This window comes from Dipteris shenzhenensis, chromosome 20 (genome assembly GCF_047967505.1).
Source record: "Dipteris shenzhenensis isolate YYH24624 ecotype China chromosome 20, Dip_SZ_1.0, whole genome shotgun sequence".
Taxonomy (NCBI): Eukaryota; Viridiplantae; Streptophyta; class Polypodiopsida; order Gleicheniales; family Dipteridaceae; genus Dipteris; species Dipteris shenzhenensis.
In genome coordinates, this window is record NC_141615.1 from 47,055,333 (window position 1) to 47,077,991 (window position 22,659).

General features: G+C 42.5%; 1 protein-coding gene across 1 annotated transcript in view; it reads left to right on the forward strand.

Moving 5' to 3' along the window:
- The window catches only part of LOC147889758 (uncharacterized), a 38,872-nt gene extending 21,603 nt beyond the window's left edge, over positions 1 to 17,269 (forward strand). Inside the window, exons 3-5 of the mRNA XM_087391912.1 lie at positions 7,371 to 7,546; positions 16,161 to 16,269; positions 16,444 to 17,269. Coding sequence (XP_087248038.1) covers positions 7,371 to 7,546; positions 16,161 to 16,269; positions 16,444 to 16,758 — 600 coding nt within the window. The 3' untranslated portion in view covers positions 16,759 to 17,269. The remainder of the gene's footprint in view (positions 1 to 7,370; positions 7,547 to 16,160; positions 16,270 to 16,443) is intronic.
- The last annotated feature ends 5,390 nt before the right edge of the window (positions 17,270 to 22,659 follow it).

A 22,659-nucleotide genomic window follows, 5' to 3' on the forward strand; every position in this document is an offset into this window, starting at 1 on the left:
GGTCTGGCAAGCCACCTTCATACAAGCACTTACGTGTGTTTGGCTGCGAGTGCTTTGCTCATGTACGCAAAGAACTGCACACCAAACTGGAGCCAAAGTCTTTCAGATGCATCTTCATGGGTTACGGTGACGAAGGTGAAATGGGGTACAGGTTATGGGATCCTGTCAAATGGAAGATTATACGCAGCAATGACGTCATCTTTAAAGAGGATAGTGTACACAAAGAACCCGTGCAACCTGTGGAATACAGGAGGGTTGTTTATGATGATGTCGGACAGCAAAGAATGCCCATTAATATGCAGCAGCAGGCTGCTGTAAATAACCCTGTTCAAGAGGGTATACAGGCTGAGAATCAGCCAGACAATTTTGCCAATGATGCACCACTGGATATGCCAGCAAATGGCGCTGTAGGACAGCCAAATATGGTGGTACAGCCACCCGTCATGCATGACGAACAAGCTAGACAGCAGCCTAATACGGAGCATTTTGTTAGGAGGAGCAACCGTGTACAACGGCCTCCTGACAGGTTTGTTCCAGGAGCCAATAATGTGGCTGATTTTATCATGCTGACAGATTGTGGTGAGCCTTCCAGCTTCAGGGAAGCTATGGGAAGAACAGAGAAAAGGAAGTGCGAGAAGGCCATGCAGTCAGAAATGGACTCCTTACTTCATAATGATACATGGGACTTGGTGCAGCTACCTGCAGGCAGAAAGGTTTTGCCATGCAAGTGGGTTTACAAAGTCAAAGTGGATTCAAATGCTTTACCGAGGTATAAGGCCAGATTGGTTGCCAAGGGATTTAAGCAGGAGAAGGGCATTGACTTTGATGAGATCTTTTCCCCTGTAGTCAAGATGACTACTTTGAGAGCCATGTTAGCTCTTGTTGCTCATGAGGACATGGATTTATGTCAGATGGATGTGAAGACTGCTTTTCTTCACGGAGATCTCCATGATGAGATCTACATGAGTCAGCCAGAGGGATATGCTGTTAAAGGGAAAGAGCAGCTTGTGTGTAAGCTCAAGAGGAGCTTGTATGGACTCAAGCAGGCGCCAAGAGAATGGTACAAGAAGTTTGATGCCTTCATGCAGTCCCAAGGGTATCATAGGTGTGAGACCGATCACAGCTTGTACACCAAACGGGCAAAGGATGGCAGTTTGATGCTACTCATTCTATATGTGGATGACATGCTGATTGCCAGCAAATCTCAGCAGGAGATTATTGCTTTGAAGAAGCAATTACACAAGTCTTTTGACATGAAAGACTTGGGTGATGCAAATCACATACTAGGTATGCGGATTACTCGTGACAGGTCTAAGGGACTTTTGTTTCTGTCACAGGAAGAGTACATTGGCAAGGTACTGCAGAGGTTTAAAATGGAGGGGAGGAAGTCTATTAGTACCCCGTTGCCTCCTCATTTAAAACTCAGCAGTAAGGACAGCCCCAGATCAGATGATGATAAGGCTGAGATGGCCAAGGTTCCGTATGCATCTGCAGTTGGTTCTTTGATGTATGCCATGGTTGCCACTCGTCCGGATATTGCTTTTGCGGTGGGAGTCATCAGCAGGTATATGGCAAATCCAGGCAAGCGGCACTGGGAAGCAGTGAAAGGCGTCTTGAGGTATCTCAAGGGTACCAAAGACTTGTGCATATGCTATGGTAGGTAGGATGCATTGGTGCATGGTTTTACAGATTCAGACTATGCAGGGAATGTAGATAACCGGAAGTCTACTACCGGTTATATTTTCACATTTGCAGGAGGTCCTATATCATGGGTGTCTCGGTTGCAGAAATGCATTGCACTGTCAACCACTGAAGCTGAATATATTGCAGCCACTGAGGCTTGCAAGGAAGCAATATGGCTTACTCGGCTGGTGGGAGATTTGGGCATTACAGGAGATATGCCAGTTTTGCATTGTGATAGTCAGAGTGCTATCATGTTGGCAAAGAATCCGGTCTTTCATCAGAAGACCAAGCACATAGATGTGAAATACCATTTCATCAGGGAGGTACTGGAAGACAAGCGGCTTGAGCTTGTGAAGGTGCATATTGATGATAATCTTGCAGATTTGCTCACTAAGAGCTTGCCTACAGAGCGGTTTGCACATTGTCGCCGCATCATGGGATTAGGTTGAGACCATTCTTATTTTATGGTCTTGTATACAGTGACTGTATATTGCTGTAATTTTTATTCTTTTCTCCCCTTTAGGCACATTGGCCTTTAGGTGGGAGGTTGTTGGGGTAAAGGCACATTGCCACCCTTTAAAATGTTACGACCGCTATGACTGTCTTAAGACAGTCATAGGGTGAATACCTAATCCTAATAAAACCTTTGAGTTTGTGGTGTGGCTCAACACATTCTTACACACCCACACTCCCTAGTGTCGACTGTCTCCTACCGTTCCACCCCCCTCTTTCCCTCACAGAGGTGACTAGACCACAGGACACAAAGGCTGACGAAACATAGCGGCATGTCACTGGATACAGTGGGGTGGAGGAGGAGGAGCTAGCTGTGTAAGGATTGCCGAGAGAGGATTGCAGAGGCCACTCGTGGCACGGAGAGCAACCAGAGCACACTCGATTGAGGTCCGACCTATCACAGCTTTCCTCAAAGGAGACCGCTTGAGACGAGGGGTCACTCTGAACATAGCTCAGCGGGTTTAGTGATTGAGGAGACCATGCTCCCCTCCACCACCACAGCATGAGATAGCCAAACAAGCGCAAATCCGAGACATTTTCGTTGCTCATAGACGGGCCACCATAGTGCCGGGTTTCGGATTTTGAGTTCCAGCTCCAGCTCTTATCCTACTTCAGATAGTACATGATATGATATGATACGATATGACACGTTTTGTACTTGATTTTGCTTGAGCTTTTTAGCTCTTTATTTCAGCATAGTACTCAACAAGGGCCTTAGCACGCCCTTTGCTCCAGCCCTTGAGAGAGGGTCTTTATTAGAGTCTACTAAAGACCGATGGGTCTATGAGACTGATAGCAAAAGGGTGGAGCTACTAAGCGAGCATCCTAACCCATGCTAGAAAACTGTGTAGACATAGCTAATGCCTAGTCAATGCCATCATCATACATATTGCCATAGTCATCATCATCATAATAGATGTATATGATCCGATACCATACAATACAATGCAGCACACACATGGCATGAAACATCGAGGTATGCCCGGTGATGGGCTAGGCCGTGTAGGCAAGAAGCCTGTGATAGATTATTGCTTACTGTCTGGAGGAGTAGTCTGTCGGGCCCTCCTAGCGGCTACTGTACGCTTGACAAGCACCATAGTAACCCCTGTCGGCCGTATATACCTAGATGAATCCAGGAACATTCCCAAACTCATCCTCTAAAAACACAACATAGTGCAGTTTCAATCTCATGAAGTCACTCACAAGGTTGAAAACCATAAACTCCATCATGCATAGCAGGGACTAGCTACAATGACATCCCCACTGACGTCATCAGCGCCCAACAGTGGGTGTAGACCATAGTAAAAATATGCTCTCACACATACAAATCCACACACCCACACATACTTGAGCATCCATTTATACAAAGTCTTCGTACTGAGTTTCTGTCGGCACTCCGGAGGTGAAGGGCAGACTCAGCCATGATGAAGGCTAGCACTAAAGGAGAAGGCTAATCAAAAGATAGTCCAAAATCTCTTCATTCAAGCTACAACTGCTTGTGAAGTCTAAACATTTTCATTTTAGTCTCTCCCCAATGAGCATCTAAATCTAAATCTAGCTGATAGGGCAACACACCATTTAAGATAGAAAGAATTATCACAATACCAGCAGGCCGCAACTGACAAGCACCATAGTAACCCCTGTCGGCTGTATCCCAGGTCTAAAAATAGATGAGATGTGAGCTAGCGTGATCTGTGCATCTGCCCTCTGTCGTCTTTGCCTCTCCTGCTATCTGTGATCGGGGGGACAACATGCTCTAGCTGGAAGTACTCTGTGATCACACTCTCAAATGGGTCAGATAAGGCCTCCCGTCCCTATCTCTGTGATCTCATGAGGCGGTCTCTATGTTGGGCAGCCTCATGAATGAAAGCGGCGAGGCACCTCTGGTCTTGGTATGAGAGGAGTCTGGGAAGGGCGGGGTGGAGGGGGGGGGGATGGGAGTGGTGGGAAGGGGGGGGGGGTGGGGTGTAGGAATATAAAAGGAAGAACTAGAAACTAGAAAACTAGAAGTAAAATAAGAACAAGACTGAAAGACAAACAAAGAGTTACCTTGTAGATGAATGTAGACAAGACACAAGCTACATAGATTGATTACAATGATGTGACCCATGAATATATGGGCCAAAGTACAAGACATAAAGCAAGAGTGCTTATGGGATAATTGTAGAGATGCCACATGGCACACACTCAAGACACAAAGACTAGACTAGACTTAGTGTGCACTTATCTCCAACACCCTCCTTAGGTGGACACTAGGAGTAAGACAGAAAGACAAGACTAGAAGACAGACATAAAGACTGATAGATTGAGAGACAAGATAGAAGACATGACAGACAAAGATCCTGAGACACCCCTCCTCAAGTGATATCCTCATATGGGTCCACAAGGGTAGGGACAAGATGGATCTAAAACAAAACACAGTCAGATTGATAGACAAATAGACAGATAGACAAGACTAGATAGACAGAAGACTGACTGTAGACAAACAGAAAGACCAAGACACTAGAACCCCTTGACCTACATCATTGGTGGTCAAAGTGGTAGACAAGAAATAGAAGTAATCAGAAAGCCCACTTCTCATCATATGAGGAAGGAACAGCAGGATCTGCTGATGGAGATGTTGCAGCAACATGAGCTGCGGTAGATGCAGGGGCTGATGTAGAGAATTTGGAGTAGCAGTCCTTCTCCTGGTGATTGTCACGCAACAAATGGTGCATGGATGAGCCTTGAAATAGTCCTTCTCCATATGATTAGTTTTGCCACAATGGGTGCAAGGCTTTCTCACCTTAGAACTTCCTTTCTTTGCAAAAAATGCAGTGTCAGTTACCTTTCGTTGTTGAGTTCTTTCTTCCTCTTGGAGAGCATTGATGATACCTTCAAGAGAAGGATTATTGTGATACTTGAAGGTAGTGACAAGAGTAGCATAGGTGTCAGGTAAGCTTTTGAGAAGCACAGCAATAGCAATATCTTCAGAGATGGGGGACTTCACTGATGCAAGCTGAATCATAAGACTGCGAAGATAATTGACATGAGAGGCTATAGTAGCTCCCTCCTGCATATGTAGATCAAAGAATGAAATCAAAAGTGCAATCTTAGAGTTTTTAGATTGGGGTCCAAAAAGGGTATCCAAAGTGATCCATGCTTGAGAAGCAGACTGTATGTTGGGGATGTGATGAATGTAATCATCTCCAAGACCGAGCAAGATGATAGCATAGGCTTTGTTGTTCTTGGCAATGGGAACATTAGTGACAACTTGCTCAATGTCGGAATCTTCGGGAGCAGCACGGTGAACAACGTCCCAAAGACCTTCTTTCATAAGATGGCACTTGATTTTGATTTGCCAAGTATGAAAGTTGGACCCATTGAATTTGTCGATAGACATGAGAGAATGAGAGGAAGATGCCATGTGGGAAGGTCTTACCTCTTGCTAAGATGCAAGGGCAGTGTCTATTTCCTTACAATATTGCAGAAATAAATGAAAGGAGAGATCCAAGAAGCCGGTTCTCTCACCACTTTGTCAAGGCCATAGCATGTGACAGCCCATCGAAGCAGGAGGAACCAGCAAAAAAGGGACTGTTCAGCAAACTGAAATAGGCAAGGCACAGTACCTTAATCCGAGGCAGAGGCAGAGGTGCAAAAAGGGGCGCAGTCCAGGAGGTCGAACAGATGGCGCAGATCTCCGTGAAGATGGCGCAGATCACGAACAGCAGCTGGAGAGGTGCGGCCTGTGCAGGTACAAACGTGCAGGTACGGATTTCGTACAGTCGTACGGACTGTACGGACAGTCTTCGTTCGTTGATGCAGGTGCAGGAGCGATAGAAGGAGCAGGAGCTACAGCAGGGACAAGAGCAGATCTGGCGCGCAGATCTGGCAGAGAGTGGAACTGCGCAGCAGATCTGGCAGCGCAATGGCGTGCAGATCTGGCGCGCAGAGCAGAGAGAAGCGGTGGCGTGATGTGGTGGCGCAGATCTGGCAGAGAGATGGCGGGGCAGAAAGAGGTGGGCAGATCTGCAGCGGCAACCTGAACAGGAACAGCAGCTGCGTGGAGAAGACGGGCAGAAGATGAAGATGGCGACCAGCTGAGCAGGGCAGAAATCTGAGAAGAGGCGGCTATGGCTACAGCAGACCGAGGGGAGAGAAGAGGCGGCTATGGCTCTGATACCATGTAGGAATATAAAAGGAAGAACTAGAAACTAGAAAACTAGAAGTAAAATAAGAACAAGACTGAAAGACAGACAAAGAGTTACCTTGTAGATGAGTGTAGACAAGACACAAGCTAGATAGATTGATTACAATGATGTGACCCATGAATATATGGGCCAAAGTACAAGACATAAAGCAAGAGTGCTTATGGGATAATTGTAGAGATGCCACAGGGCACACACTCAAGACGCAAAGACTAGACTAGACTTAGACAAATGTATACTAGGGAAATAGTACACTTAGTGTGCACTTATCTCCAACATGGGGGTGGGGGTGGGGGATGGGGGTGGTAGAGGCCGGGCTGTCGCAACAGGGAGCAGCAACAGGAGGCGCTCCCGTATGGAAGGTAGGAGCAGGGGATGGAGGAGGGTAGGGGGGTGGAGGGGGCTGGAGGGAGAGAGCTGAGGGACGGCGGAGGGGGCTGAGAGAGAGAGAGAGAGAGAGAGAGAGAGAGAGAGAGAGAGAGAGATGTATTGACATCTTCAGGAGGCCTCACGGGCCTATGAGACAAAGTACAATATTAGAGTGACACATGCTCACACAAGTCACTATGGGCTGGGGCAAAGGGCTCACTAAGGCCCTTTGCTGAGAAAACTAAACTCAAAGTCTAGAGCTAGACACCAATGGCTAAAATCAGAGTGAGAATTGGAGTAAAAATACATAGCTAGGTGCCATAGGAGCTCTCCTATTAGCGGCAAATATATCTCGTATCTGAGTCTATCTTGTCATCTCACATTGTGGTAGGGGGGTGGTCTCTAGGATTGTATCCTGCGGGCCATGTCGATAGTGACGCCTCTAGTCAGCGATCTCCACCAAGTAGGGCTGTGATGGGCTGAACCAAATATAAATAAATAAATTTATTAATTTAAAAAAAAAATATATATATATATATATATATAGAGAGAGAGAGAGAGAGAGAGAGAGAGAGAGAGATTTGAAATGGTCTTAGTTTTATTTGTGGAAAATGTTAGCTTGGTGATGGAGGAGATGGAGGTGGAGTGAGGCTAAGCAAGATAGTATGGGGTCAAAAGGCATTGGACATTGCAAAAGGTGTTTTGGAGGAATTTGGGAGTAATTTCAAATTGTATGCCTTTAAAGTTTCCCCGGAAGGTCGTGTGTATGTGCGACTTGACAAGCTATCTGACAAGTAAGGTGATTCGACCTATTGATTTCTTTTATTTTCTTTTTTGTGTGGTGGACATAACTCTTGCATATGTATTCCTTAATTTGCATTCCTTCAATAGTGATTGCTTATTGCATTTTGATGACTTTTGCAGTATTTCATCTCATGTCTAGGAAGTGCATAAATATTTAAACGATGAGAACTAGTAGAGAAGTCATAAATGCCTTTCATTACGATCTATAGTGATCTAAAGCTCTAGGAGGAGAAAGTCGCTTTCAAATAACTATCATGAGAATAGAATTCTCTTAACCTTTCTTAATTTCTATCAATTTCCTTCTTTGGTGTATGCCAATGCCAATGTGCATATATATTGAACTAGTGTAAATGGAGTTGTGGGATCCGGCATTGTGACTACATCCTTGGCATTCTTATAGAAAATGCCTTGCACCAAAATGAGGAAAGCCATTCGTTGGTAGCAGGGCTGGTAGCTGGAAGTGCTCCTCTCCCTAGTGAAACAATTTTCTTACAAACTTGTGACCTCAAGTGTTGGGGAGACTTTTTGTTGCAATCGTTTGCACCTATGTTGGTTGTCATGAAGTCAATGGGGATGTCGTATTAGGCAATATTTGCTTTGCATAATGGAGTCGAAGTTTGTTGAAAAATTTGTCTACATTTATGTTAGAAGGAAATGTTAGTAGGCTGAGGGGTAATCCAGGCCTGAAAACATTTCTTGCTTGTTAAGGGGATGTAAAATGGCAATTCATGATGTGTATTGGTATCGAGTGATTAATCAAAAATGCATTTGCTATCATTGAAGACCATAACTTATCTAATCTTCAACTTTATTGATTAGACCAAGGACATTTAACTGAACTTGTAGTCATAACTGTTTAAGTGGGCTTTCTGCCCATCTATTAGTGCTTTAAGCTGAACATTTTCTATATGTGCGTGGGTCTAATAAACTAAGAGTTATGTGTTGTGGTGGAGATGGCATGTGTCACTCCTTATCGTGTCTATACAAGATTATGGACAATTAGCGTTATGTCCATCTTGTAGTTTTGAAGTCTTGCATGTCCACTATATCTCGCATCTCATTACTTCGTATATAATGTGGAGATGAGCCCTTCCTTAGTTATCCCGCCGGCTTTTCCTTGGTTGGCTGAGGCAGCTTTGCATAGGTAGGAGACATGGGTATGGGACCCCTTGCACTCGATACATACTATTGTGAGAAATCTGAAGAGGGAGAGGAGAAAAGTAGAAATGAGGTAAGAGGGCACAGCTAGAGAGCACACCACAAATGACTAGCTGTAAATTACTTTATTTGTAAAGAATCAATATATACAAACTCTTTAGGGTTAGGGTTAGGGCAATTGATAATGTGGGGACTTAATGTGCAGAAACAAACTGAATGTGTGTACATGAAGGTGTGCCAGAAAACTCAATCTTGAAGGACACTGGATATCTTCCTGATGACTGTACACATGCTTTATTTATGATGTATCTAACTACTGTCTGTACATGAATGCCGGCGTACAAAATAGATACAATTCCATGTATCATGCTGTTGTTCTACTGCTGCAAAACTGAGCTGGAAACTCTCCTATCTGAGGCAGAAACTGTATGTAATAGCCGACTGTGGGAGCATGAGCTATGCTGCTGAAACAGGTCCTGGACTGCCTTGGAATGCTGCTGTCCAAGTCGCCTTTTGCTGCATGAAAGATCTACTGCATTTGATGAGGCTATGGGACTGGTTCTCTGCAAGGGACAGGCTGGAACTAGGCATGGAGGGGTGGGGAACAGCAGGGCAGAAGGTCAGAAACTGAATGCTGCAAATGGGGGCAAAGAGCCCTTTATATAGGGCCTGAAATGGCCGACTTGGATACCCAGTTGACTGACCAGGCTGGTTGGTTCACCGACATGGCTGTTCGGCTGTTTTTGACCAACCTGGTCAGCCCTATTGGCAGATCCTAGGCGACCAGATTGGGCTATATAATGCTGCTGGTTTGGCCCCAAATGGTGTGCACTTTGGCGCCTGTGCTGGCTGTGAATCCTTGAACAAAAAGTCCCAAAATATGTTGTGAATTGCTGACTGTGCAGCCAGGTGTCAATGCCACCTGTGTCTTGCACTGGTGCAGTGATAGGTACTCTTTTCCTTTTTAGCGCTCTTATTATCAGCAACCTTTACCACCACTGCCAGAATGACCACCATCAAATGTGTTGTTTCATTGGTTGCTCATTTTTGTGTGGAAAGTTTATCAAGTGGATATCAAAACAACCTTCCTCAATATGGACTTGCATGAAGTGTATCTGAGTCAGTCTGTTGGTTTTCGAATGCCTAGTCAAGAAAACGAAGTATGCAAGCTTCATAAGGCACTAAAACAAGCCCCCTAGGCTTGGTACGAGAAGATTCATACTATTTTACTAGTCAAGTTCTACAAAATTGTCCAACTGAGGGTACCCTATTTGTGAAGAAGCACAAATAGGATTTGGTGATTGTCATTGTTTAAGGCAATGGCCAATACAATAATTAGTTAGGAGGGTTAGAGGCACTTCTTCCCCGCTTTAACTCTAGTTTGGGTTAACCTAGGGTTTTGTCATGTTGATAGCCCCTTTTATATACATTCTTGCAACTTCATTTCAAGAGAGCTTCACCTTTTTACTTGCTCCACCATCTCCATCCCATACAATGAACGGAGAGGTGCAGAAACATACCCTAGAAGGGGTGCAAACGGCAGAGAGGGGATCTTAAGTGGTGGAGGAATGGGGGCCTGTTCAAGGCCTCTGAAGAGCCTAAATGGGGCTCACAGCCATCTCAGGGGGCTGGCGAGGCTGGTGAAGGAAGAAGTGGTGGGAGGGCAAGGACGGCTGGTGGTGGCAAGAAGTCCAGCTCATAGACGGGCCACAAATAGCTCGGAGAATTGAGCTACAAACGGGTTGAGACAAGGCAGAAGCATAGAGGGAAGGGAGGCAACTTGGCTGAAGGCACTGAGGAAGAGGGCGGGCGGCCAAAAAGGAGGGGCAAAGTTGGCTAGCAGTGAGGCAGGAGCTGAAGCAGAAACCACTCTTCTCCTTCTTGCTCAGTTGCAAAATGGGATTTTCTTATTTGTCCCAACCAAGACTGCCTGCTGTCTGTCTGTCTCACAGGTCACAGCACAGTTTATGGAGTTCATCTTTTCATCTTCTGTCTTGAGAGATTGTAAGCAATAGAGATGCCAAGTTTGTGGCCAGTTTCTGGCAGGGAATTTTTGTTATCATGGGTACGAGGCTGGCCCTCGGCAGTCGCATCATTCTAAAATGATGGCCAGACAGAAAGGCTAATTGGGTGGAAATATATCTTAGGTTCTTTTGCCATTTTACTTAGAAAGATTGGGATTAATGGGTATTTGTGGCAATTTTTTAATACAATACTAACAATCATACATCCATTAGAATGAGGCTCTTGTATGGTTGCAAGCTTAGGCTACCCCTCATGGGCGATTTCTAGCACTCCTCTTGTGCAGGAATCATTGCTGAAATGGAGGCTCACTTCAGCAAGCAAAGCAAAATATGGCAAGGGCACAACAGAGCATTAAGGAGAATGCTGATGAGATAAGGAGACATGTGTAGTTTGAAGAAGGAGACATGGTATACGTGCTGGTACACAAACACAGATATGTTCATGGTAGCACAAATCCCAAGCTAAATGGATCCAAAGAAAGTGGTTGCGATACTGACTTAGCCTATCCCTCATAGTTTGATCGCTTTGCGATCATTCTTGGGATTTGTCGAATTTTATCGAAGGCATATCAAAGGGCATTTTCAGATAGTATCGCCATTGATTGATCTGACCCATATAAAGTATCTTTTATATGGGGACATAATCAATAAGAAAGTTTTAACACCATAAAACTAACTGTGGTCTCAGGACCGGTGTTAAAAATAGTTGATCCCCAGAAACCGTTTTTCATTGAAACCAGGAGCAGTTCTAGGGAAGGCCAGTAGCCTTTGAAGGCAAGAAGCTTTCTCCCTCTCAACGAAATTGGCCAGCTAATGACTTAGAGTTATATGTCGTTGTCCATGCTTTGAAAACATGGAGAAATTATTTATATGGTTCAGAGTTTTATGTTGATGTTGATCATGATACTTTGAAACATTTTTATAAACAACCTGACTTGAGAGGACGCCAAGCTAGGTGGACAGAACTCATACAGGAGTTTAACATGACGATTCGGTACCGAAGAGGGAAGGATAATAAAGTTGCTGATGCGTTATCACACATTATGCATAATATGAGTTTCACGGTATTAAAGAGTGCTCTAATGGTCGAGATTAGAGAAACTCAAATGGTGGACGAGTTTGTCCAGAGCCGTTGGCCTAAGACTCATGTGCTTAGACCCGGGGAAAACGGGTGACTTGGCATCCAGAAAAGGCTAAACTTATGCAAGATATACCATAAGGAATGGTATGCTGAAAAGAAATGGTAAGGTAGTAGTATCTAATGAGAATGATCTCAGGCAAAGAGTCATTCAATAGTGCCATGATAGCCCATGTGCGGGACATCCAAGAGTCCAAAATACGTATGATCTCGTGAGATGAGATTTCTTTTGGCCGAAAATGAAAAAACATATTCATGAATATGTGACATGTTGTTTTTCATGTCAAGTAAGTAAGGCAGAACAGGTGAAGCCACCCGGACTTTTCCATGGACTTTATTGTAGGTCTGGCTACGATGCAAGGTGGATATAATTCTATACTTATGGTAGTTGATTGTCTTACTAAGATGGCTCACTTCACTCCAACTAGAGAGTCTGTTATTGCCCCGCAAGTGGCGGATTTGTTCGTCTGCATGGATTACCCAAATCCATAGTGTCAAACATGGATGCTAAATTTACCATTCATTAGTGTTTGAGATACTAAGGATTGAGTTAGGAATGAGTAGTAGAGATCATCCAGAAACGGATGTTAAATGTACTGGATTGCAGTGTTTGAGACACTGAGGACTGAGTTAGGAATGAGTAGTGGGGATCATCCAGGAACGGATGGTCAGACGGAAATAGTCAACTAGACTTTAGAAGATATGCTTAGAGCATATGTTTCATTGAGGTGACATACATGGGACAAATGGTTGCCACTCTTAGAATTTGCCTACAATGATAGAAAACATTCCTCTACAAGGATCAGTCGGTTCGAGCTGAACTATGGTTATAGACTAGCAAATCCAACTATAGTTGAAATACCTCAGAAAGTGCCTAGTGCTGCGAACTACGGAGAGCATTCCCAGACTTTATTATCGAGGACGTTGATGCTTGAAGAGGGAAGGAATGTTACGCTCAAGCTGAGGTAACGTGACCTCGGAAGGGATAGTGGACATTTTATGAATGTTTGTATTATAATTTATTGAGCTTGAAGTAAATAGTCAAAGGAATCATTGTTAAGGTCCTTGATGAGGGTGATAGGGCATGGACTAGATGGGTCTAAGACTATGGCTAAGCATGCAGAAACTTCAACGTGGATTAGTCGATTGGAGCTTGTTACCACAAAGAAAGGCTGGGTGGAACTACATCGTGCCTTCACCCGTGATTTCTAGTAACAGCTTTGTTCTCAATCTTTATGATTATGTGATGTTTGTAACATTTGTCATACAACACATCATTCATCTTAAACTGATAAATGTGCTTTTTCCAATCTATGGCTAGATCCTTCCTAGAATGCCAAGCCTTACCCAGGGCTTATTTGCGTGAGCAAGCTTAGTCTTGAATTCGAAGTTCCAACTGGGTAACCCTTTGGTCCCATACTTCAGTTGGACGGACTTCTGCCATCTTGACTGTATAGTAAGATGGGCTAGTCTTTATTTTCAGTCTATTCACAAGCTTAGAGTTAATTATATTGTGCGTTAATGTTGAGTCAAGCAACACAATGACATCATGATTGACTACTTGTCCCTTCTTCTTAATTAATTCCGTATCGTTAAAGGCTGTATACCCCGTTGCTGCGGGCTTTGATAGGATATTATCAGGTGCACTGTTTACTAGCTTAGCAATAGACACACATAACAAAACATGTATTGACCTCTGAGAAGATTCCGCTAGCTGAATCTACATTTGTTCTACTCTGAACTTCCCTCCATTTCCACGTCACATTTTGAGATGATCATCTCAGCCATTCGACGATCCTTGTTTCATGGACTATCTTTCCACTGATGAGGCTGAAGACATCCAACACACAAGCCTTCTCTCCTCGCTTTTTCTTTTTGCTCTGGGGTCAAAGAAGACTTCGACTAAGCTCGGGCTGCCATTAGTCTCAACTGGCTTCGCTTGCTTGGCTTGGCCACTAGGCTGTGATGTACTCCCTTTGCTAACCCACTTCGTCTTAAACCAAATTTTCTTTGGGTACTCATACCGAGTCCCAACCTGCAGAAACCCACTTGGTCCAGGGGTGGAAGTCGCATTTCAACTTGTCAAAGACTCCACGGGTAGAGTCACTCCTAGCCTTCACGCCCCTCCTTGTGGGAGTACTTAAACACCTCACCAACATCCACAAAGTAGCTCACGTATGCCACAACGTTCCTTTGAACCAACTCCTCAACGAAATCACACATAGGTAGACGACAAAACGTGGTGAAGCAGCTTTCTACGCCAAATGCATGACTGGTCCTCAAATGGTTGAAATCATGGGATTGTGACCTTTGTCACCAGTGGACCCAAAAAAAACTTCTGCTCCTTGCTCCGCCAAGAACCTCCCGAGTGTTACGTCACAGCCACTATACTGAATCTTGACACACAAATGAAATACCAACCACTACCAGCTCGTGTGCCCTCCATGAAATCAATAGTGACCTCTAGCAATTCGACGTCAAAGCACCTCGTAGCCCACTGCCCGTAACAATTGAGGTTCGTCAATTAACACCCAACGACCAGCCCGTGATAACCTTGAACCACACGATGATCGCCAATACTACATCACGTAATCATAAAGATTGAGAACAAAGTTGTTACTAGAAATCATGGGTGAAGGCACGCTGTAGTTCCACCCAGCCTTTCTCTGTGGTAGCAAGCTCCAATCGACTAATCCACGTTGAAGTTTCTGCATGCTTAGTCCACAGAGCCCACAATTCCCTAGAGGGATCTAGTTTGCCACATTGTCATCATTCTAGGGTACCTCTTAAATGCATCATTATACCCCTCTCTTGGGATATCAGTTAATTGCTTGCCCCTAGGCACAATTACACATTTAACGCATTTAAGATCCATAGCCTTGGACTCATCTAGTCCGTGCCCTATCACCCTCATCATGGACTTTGACATTGATTCCTTTGACCATTTACCTAAAGCTCAATAAATTATAATACAAACATTGACCCTCTAAAGGAAAATGTCCACTGACTCTTCCGAGGTCGTGTTACCTCAGCTTGATCGTAACAGTGGCTCACAGATTTTATGGACCATATACGGTGATTAAAAGATAAGGTTTGGTAGCATATCAGTTGGAACTCCTTTCAAATCCAATATTCAAAATATATTTCACTTTTCTCATTCTCAAGAAATGCATTGGGTCTGCTGTGCAAGTTTTAGAGGACCTTAGATAATTTTGGGTTTCAGAGATTATATTCTAAGATATAAAGCGGTAAAGTGGCAAGCTTACCCCAGGACAAGGCTACATGGGATCCTCCTTCGATTGTGGATCAATCCCTGCACTACTATTGCCTTCATGAGGGTGACCATCTACTGTGCATGCTTTGGCTGATATTGGAGTTCCTCTTCAATACTACTTGGAACTAATTTCCCAGTGCAGCTATGTTTATATTTCTGCTGTTTAACTGATAATTTGTGGACTGCTGTTACGTTTTCATCCCATTTTGAGGACAAACGGTTTTTTCCCAAGCAGGGATTGCTTGTAATAGCATGAACATTTCTATGTAGCTAGTTAAATATAGCTTTTCTTGTAGAGAGCGTATGTGGCTAATCCCATATACTGTAAATGAGCGCTGGAAAGTCATGTGCCACTTAATAATACCATGGATGTGCATGATTTCCTACCCTCATTTGGACCTATAAAATGTCCAGGGTTTCATTGTATCATTACCTTGGAAATATCATGCTTCATTCACATTTTCTGAGATTACGATCCTAAAGATGCCTTCCCCATCTCTCGTCCTCTCTTTCTCTTGCCCCACCTCTTCTAAGTAATTTTATTATTCATATGTTTATTCAATAGTCTACACCCACAGTTTGGCGCTGATGACATGCATGGATGTTGTAGTATCTGGTCCCTGCTATATAGGAAAGAGTATGGTTTTTAACCATGTGTATGACTCTCATGAGGTTAAAACTGCCGAGTTTTGTTTGTTTTTAAAGGATGAGTTTGTTTATTGCATTGATCTAGACATGTGTGTGTTTCTGCACAATTGTCTACTCTCTTTCTTCGATGCTGTTAACATAGGTGGGGTACCATAGTGATTAGTCCATGCTTGTATGGTAGAGTTGATGGCTTGACCTATCATGACTGATGACCCACATTGCTTTTATACAATGTGTTTAGGCATGTTAGTACATTGTAAATTTTTTCTCAAAGTGGATCTGGTTAGATGTGGAGTGATAGAAGGATTTGTGCAAGCTTCGTGTTTAACTTGTAACATTGAAATGGCTTGTTATACTTTCAGATATGGGTCTCCTAGTGTGATCGAAATTGAAAGCTTTTCAACAATTTATGGAAAGCGGCTGGAAGAGGCCGGACAAGAGGGCGATATCCCCAACAACCTGGCTTTGGAGGTTTGATCATTTGCTTCATAATTGCAACTGAATTTGGTTAGTCGTTACCTACTCTCTGAAGGAGTTAGAATCAGAGTGGTAGCATTAGCATGCTTGAGAAATAAAAGAGTGAATATTTTACAGGATGGACATTCTGAATGTGATCCTTGGTTTTGCTCGGGGGCTTTCTTGCAGGTTTCATCTCCTGGAGCAGAAAGGGTTGTGGAAGTTCCTGATCAGTTATTAAGATTTAAAGATCTTCCTATGTTTGTGAAATATGTAGAAGCCAATGACCAGACCAGCAGTGGTGGGTTAGCTGAAAAAGATGGTGTTTTGGAGCTGGAATCTGTTGAAATTGAAGCGGGGATAACAGTATGGAAAATAGCAAATGTTCGATTCAACAGAGATCAAGCTGGCAAAGGCAGGGGTCTCACCAAAAAACAGAAGGAATGGAGGGCTGAACTTCCCTTGTCATCGTTACGCCTTGTACGGTTACATATGGATATTTGAAACAGGCTCTAGAGGGACTCTGTCCCCTTCCCAGCTTTTGCGGTTTTGCGAGTTGACCTAAGGAATAATGAAGAATTATGTGCTGTTAGTTCTTATGAAGCTGCCCCATTGAGAGAATAAATGATCAAGCTGATGGCTTGCGATTACATTGACCCTACTAACCAAATACACATGCATGGACAAGGTGGAGGCTGACAATCCATGTAGTATTGAACATGTTCTTTTGTTTTTAGTAGTAGTTTAGGCAGTGCAGCCATGGTTTTGGCTGGAACTGCTCAGAGAGCAGACAGGAGCTGCAAGAAGGGAAGCCTTGGGCCTATACCCAAGAGGTAAAGATGATCCTGAAGGAGTTGCAGCCTAAGCTTAAGTGAAGCCTACCTAGGCTGAGGTTGTGGATAGCAAGGTGGAGAGATCCTTTGGACGGAGTGTCTACATACTTAGTGGAGCACGTGGGCTCAGAGATCTAGAGGTGCCATGCATATAGTAGGACAACCTTTTTGGTATTCTATCTTGTCCAATTTGTGGACGGACGGAAATATAAGTGTTGGTTCTATATTTGTCTCTGAGAACAGTCTATTTGCTTGTCTACACATACACATGAATGTTGTGAATTACACACGCTTGATGAAGCTTCATTCCATAGTGAAATACTTCCGCATGTAATTCCTGGGATAAACTATCAGTCTTCCGCTGCGGGATATACCCTCTGGTGGGGTTTTAGTTTTCTAACAAAGAAAGCAGCAGAAGCTTGGCAGAAGCTTGACATTATTTTTGGTGTTGGCTCTCACATCTCAAAATTTTCACTTAAGATTGCTTTCTTTGAATTAAAGATGGTTAGTGGCACTCCTCTGGCTGCCCATGTCAATCTTATGCGGAGTCTCATGACTCAACTTGCCTCTATCAACTCTCCAATCACTACAGATGATGCAATGGCAGTGTTGCTCAAGAGTATGCCTGAAGATTATGATCATGTTGTTACCACTTTGAAAAATCTTCCTAATCCTAATCTTGAAGGTCTTATTTCTGCTCTTCAAGAAGAAGAAAGGCACATGGAACTCTGGAGAGGCAATGACACAGCCTATGTCATAAAAATCCAGAAGGGCAAGTTTTCACCTTGCAAACATTGTGGGAAGACTAATCACCTCTCAAAAGATTGCTTCAAGATCAATCCATGCAAACACTGTGGCAAAAACAATCACCATGAAAAGTTTTGTAGAGCAAAAAAGGAAGCAACTACAAAGTCAGAAACTGCCAATCTACTTTCAGTTGATGTGCCTCCACAAGATGAGGCATCCTATGAAGATTATGCATTTTGAATCATCTCCATATATGCTCCAGATCTCCCTTTTTTATGTTGAGTCAAGGTACTCAGCTTGGATAGTCCTCCAAAATGAATGAAATAAACTATTGTGTTCTTTGTAAACACCTCTGGTCACCATATGATGTAGGCCATGTGTATGTGTTTTTGCTCCATGGTACCTCCTGCAGACATTGTGTGCATGTACATGCAGGGGAGATAACCATTGGAAGGTCTTATGTATCCCTTTTGTTTACCTCACACCCTTGGGAACCATTGCTAGCATGAGATCCTAGCCATAGATTAATCCTTGACCACCATGAGATGGCATGAGAAACTATGAGACTAGATGAATCCTTGACATAGCCTGAGGCATTCCCTTGAGGGGGAGTTTGTTGGGATATCTCAAGGTGTATGCCCCAGGCACACCTTGGTTTCTATGTGTGTGTGTTAGAGGCACAGTTAGGCACTATTAGGTGGTGGTAGAAGCCACATAGGATGATTGAGAGAATCTAGGAGCAGATTGAGGAGATGATTGTGGATCTCAGAGGTCATCAGTGATGTCAGTGATCATGTAAGAGGTGCCTACTTAAGGACCTCACCTTTCTTCATTCTACAAACAAGAATTCTCAGTTTGTGTTCACTCCATGCTTTCCTTTCAGTTCACTAACAAAGGCCTTCATGGCACTTCCGCTTTCTTGAATTGGCTATGCCACCCTCAATTCATGTGTTTTGGGCATAATTAAATTTCATTTTGTTGCCCCAAAAAGGAAGAAAAATGTAATAAAACCAAGTCATCTATGTAGATGATGATCAAGATGAGAAAAGTGTCCCTATTTCTAAGTACGTATGTGTCTACATAGCTATTGCCTACCATGATTGTCATAATTTTATCTTTCTTTGGAGGATATAAAGCATGATAACTTTTCAGTCCTAGCAAATCCTTTCGAATTGATGCATGCAAGTATCAATCTTACTATACTAAGACCTTGGAAGGTTGTCTCATACCATAAGGTGCTTTTTAAAATTTGCATACTACATAGTTGGTGTTCCCTCTTCTTATAAATTTGTATTGGTTGACTTGACGTTTTGATAAACATACAAGTCTAGAGTGCATGCAAGTGACAATAGCAATTTGATTGTCCTCATCCTGATCATGGGTGCATATGTTTTTTTGAAATCAATTCCTTCCTGCTAAGAGTACCATTTGCAACCAACCATGGTTTGCATCTTTCAACTATTCAATTGGCTAAGTTTGATTGTAGCCAATAATATTTCGCCTCTCATGGCTTGTTCTTCATAGTCCCTTCATAGTTGATCTCCATAGCTTTAGACCAGTGTCATAACATGGTTTCATCTTCAAAAGATCTTGGCTTCTTAGACATCTAAGAAGGGGCAATATAGACCTTGATGTCTCAATTTCTTGTGCTTGATAAAGTTTTTTGCTTCTATCACCAATTTTCAAAGCAATTTAAGGTGATGTTTTGATGTGATGTAGGCTAATCAACCTTTTCATTTTGAGAAGAATTTAGTGTTCTTTGCTTGATTCTGAGGCCTTAGATTATTGCTAACTAGGGCATACGACCAATATTGTCTATTGTTTATACCTCTCCTTCATTGTCTCTATTGTTTATTCAACTTCATTAGGGAGCTATTCCAATTTCCTATTTCGACTATCCTTTGAATGCATCTCATATGCTTGACAATAGTGTTTTTTTTCCCCATTCCTTCAAAGGACACCTCAACTAAAAAATATTTTCTTGTTTGTTGGGTCGTGCAGCTGTATGCCTTCTTTGTTTTGTGCATCTAATGAAATTGGATTTCTCACTCTTGGATGCAAGGTTGCCCCTTTATATAGGCATGTGCTATTTAACCAAATACTCGGAGATGTGTCAATATGGTCTTGGCTATTGTCCATGCCTCTTCAACTCATGCTTTTGGTTGCATGTGTCGATGTGAGTGGTTTAGCATGTACACTGTTTTTTCAACTTATACCCAAAAAATCTTTCTTGGAGTCTTTTTTTGCAACATGCATTGTACACTTTCATAGTTTGTTCTATTCTTTCTTATTACAAGACCATTTTCTTTTGGACTATGTATTGTGAAAGTCTATCCTGGATGTTATTGCTCTTGTAAAACTCTACAAATTTATGTGACAAGTAATCTCAAGCCATTGTTACCTCTTGAGCATTTCAATTTTGTTCTTGAGTGAGCTTCTACCATGGATTTCAAGAATTTGAATATTTTAGAACTCTTGAATGTATTCTTGATAAAGTAAGGCTCTCTTTTTGTCATCAATGTAGTAATATATTTGCTTCCTCTCAATGATGGTGTGTCTAGCAAATATCATCCATATCTATGTGAGCCAACTTTGATGGACCACATTCCCTTGTTCCTCCTTTAGTAGGAAACGATTACCCTATGTTGTTTATTGTACAACTTTGCCTTAATGTGAGCATTTATGCATGCCATTCTACTATGTTGCATCATTGCGGTTACCATCTCACACCATGTGCAAGAGTTCCATTGGACATTATGCATTTATTGTTTTCAAAGAGAACTTGGATTTTTTGATCTCAACATGGATACAAAATTATGGCTAAATACCTGACTTGATAGATATCTTACTATGATCTATCGATGATAAGATTCAATGTGATATGTCTTATGGTTATAGTTGGTAATGTGTTGTGATCACCAAGATATTGCTTTGAGCCAGTCGAACATTGCTCCTAAATCTACATACCAAATGTCTAAATTTTATTGGCAGATAGCTAAGCACATTTATAAGGCTCTATAAGATATGTTATATAGTCTCTAATTAGAATTTGCATCTTCAAATGCTATAATGCCATCTGGCATACTTGAGGCTAATATTTGTATGGATTATCTGCCCAATCAACTCATTCTAAGTTGGACTATTGCTAGTGATGATTTAAAAAATAGTTCTACTACCATGCATGCACATGTTAGACCTTGCTTTGCTGAAGCCTTACTGAATATCTTCATCATTTTGTCCCTGAGTGTGTCAGATTTTCCATGACAAGTTACCTTCTTCCACCCTTCGATTTTTCCTCAAGTTCAGCCTATCAACCAATCTTTTCTTCTCATAGATAGTCCCCATCATATGTCTTTTTAAAGAGAGAGCTTTATGGCATTGTAGTGAAATATCTAATTCTCCTAATTATAAGCTAACCTTTTTCATGCTTTCTCATCTAGTACGACTATGGTAACTGACACAAACTTCCCATTGAGAAGAAAGTTCTTGACTCTACATTTCCAGATAGGATTATTGTTCAAGTCAAAGAGAAATGTCTTTGAAACGTTCATATCCACCATATATGCCATTTTAGTGAACTTTATGCTAATCTTAATGACCTCTTGTTGAAGACTAGACATGAACAATCAAGTTTGGACCAATTACAAACACAAAATGCCGGGAATAGTGTTTTGGACTAACCCTTGTGTTTAGGTTGAGTAATGATTTTCAAAATGCTAAAAGATATGCCAAATTTCTTGCTTGATTTAGAGGTGAAGAGAAGTTCAGAATTGATCTCAAAACGTCGGAGAGATAATTCCCAAAAGAATGTGTACTTTAATGCTAATTTCACCTTTGTTGGAGATGATAATTAGATAATTGATTGTAGGTTCACATGCTTGGATTAGCTTCATCAACATGGAATAGCATGGATCCCTAGAACTAGGTTACTTCATCCCTAGCTAGCCTATGTGGGGTTGAGGATTGGTTGAGGTCAAGTTTGATTTAAACTTGGATTAGAGCTCTCTAACAATTCTAGTGATACTTGTGTATGGCTAGCTTGATAGCTTGAGATACACGGCATATGTTTCGTTGCTTTTGTGACTTCAATAGTTGGCTCAATATCTTGAAGAATTTACTATTGCATCTTGCATCTTTGAGCCCTTGGAGGTGTTCTCAATGCAGGTGTGCTTCTATATGGGCGATAGTTCATCCTAGAGCTTTGGCCATGGTTGGAAGCATTGCCTCATCTCACTATTTAGTTCACAATTTGCAAGCCTTACCTTTAAGGCATTTACATATGCCTAAAGTGCAGCATTACCATGAAGGCTCTCGTGTTGTTTTGACTTGTTGTCATTATACTTTTATGAATTATACGTGCTCTTATAGCTGCTTCTTGGCGACTAGCATTTGTAAGCTTTTGAACTCAGCCACTTTGCCAATCAAGCCTCTAGTTCTCAAGCTCAGTCATGTGATGTGACCTCTTCATTGCGTGAGCTAGTGTCTGCCCAAACCAGAGATTCTCTGAATGTACAAGTTAGATAGTAAGGTCTTGTGATAAGACCATGCCATCACTTCTCTCCATAGGCCTCGTGTGCTATGCTAGTCTCTTGCATACTTAAACAACCAATGATTGACTTTTAGACATTCAAATTCGAGTCCTTGCAAGAATATGCTCAAGCTCTTTTTCTCATCCAAGCTTTTGGAGCTCGTCAAGATTCCTCTCAAACTCGCAATATCTTCTCCCTTATGTGTTCACACATGTATGTGACAAGGGAGTAAGGGACCATGTTAGAAAGTAAGAGATGATGGAGAAGGGAGGACACTGAGTAACATGGATAACAAT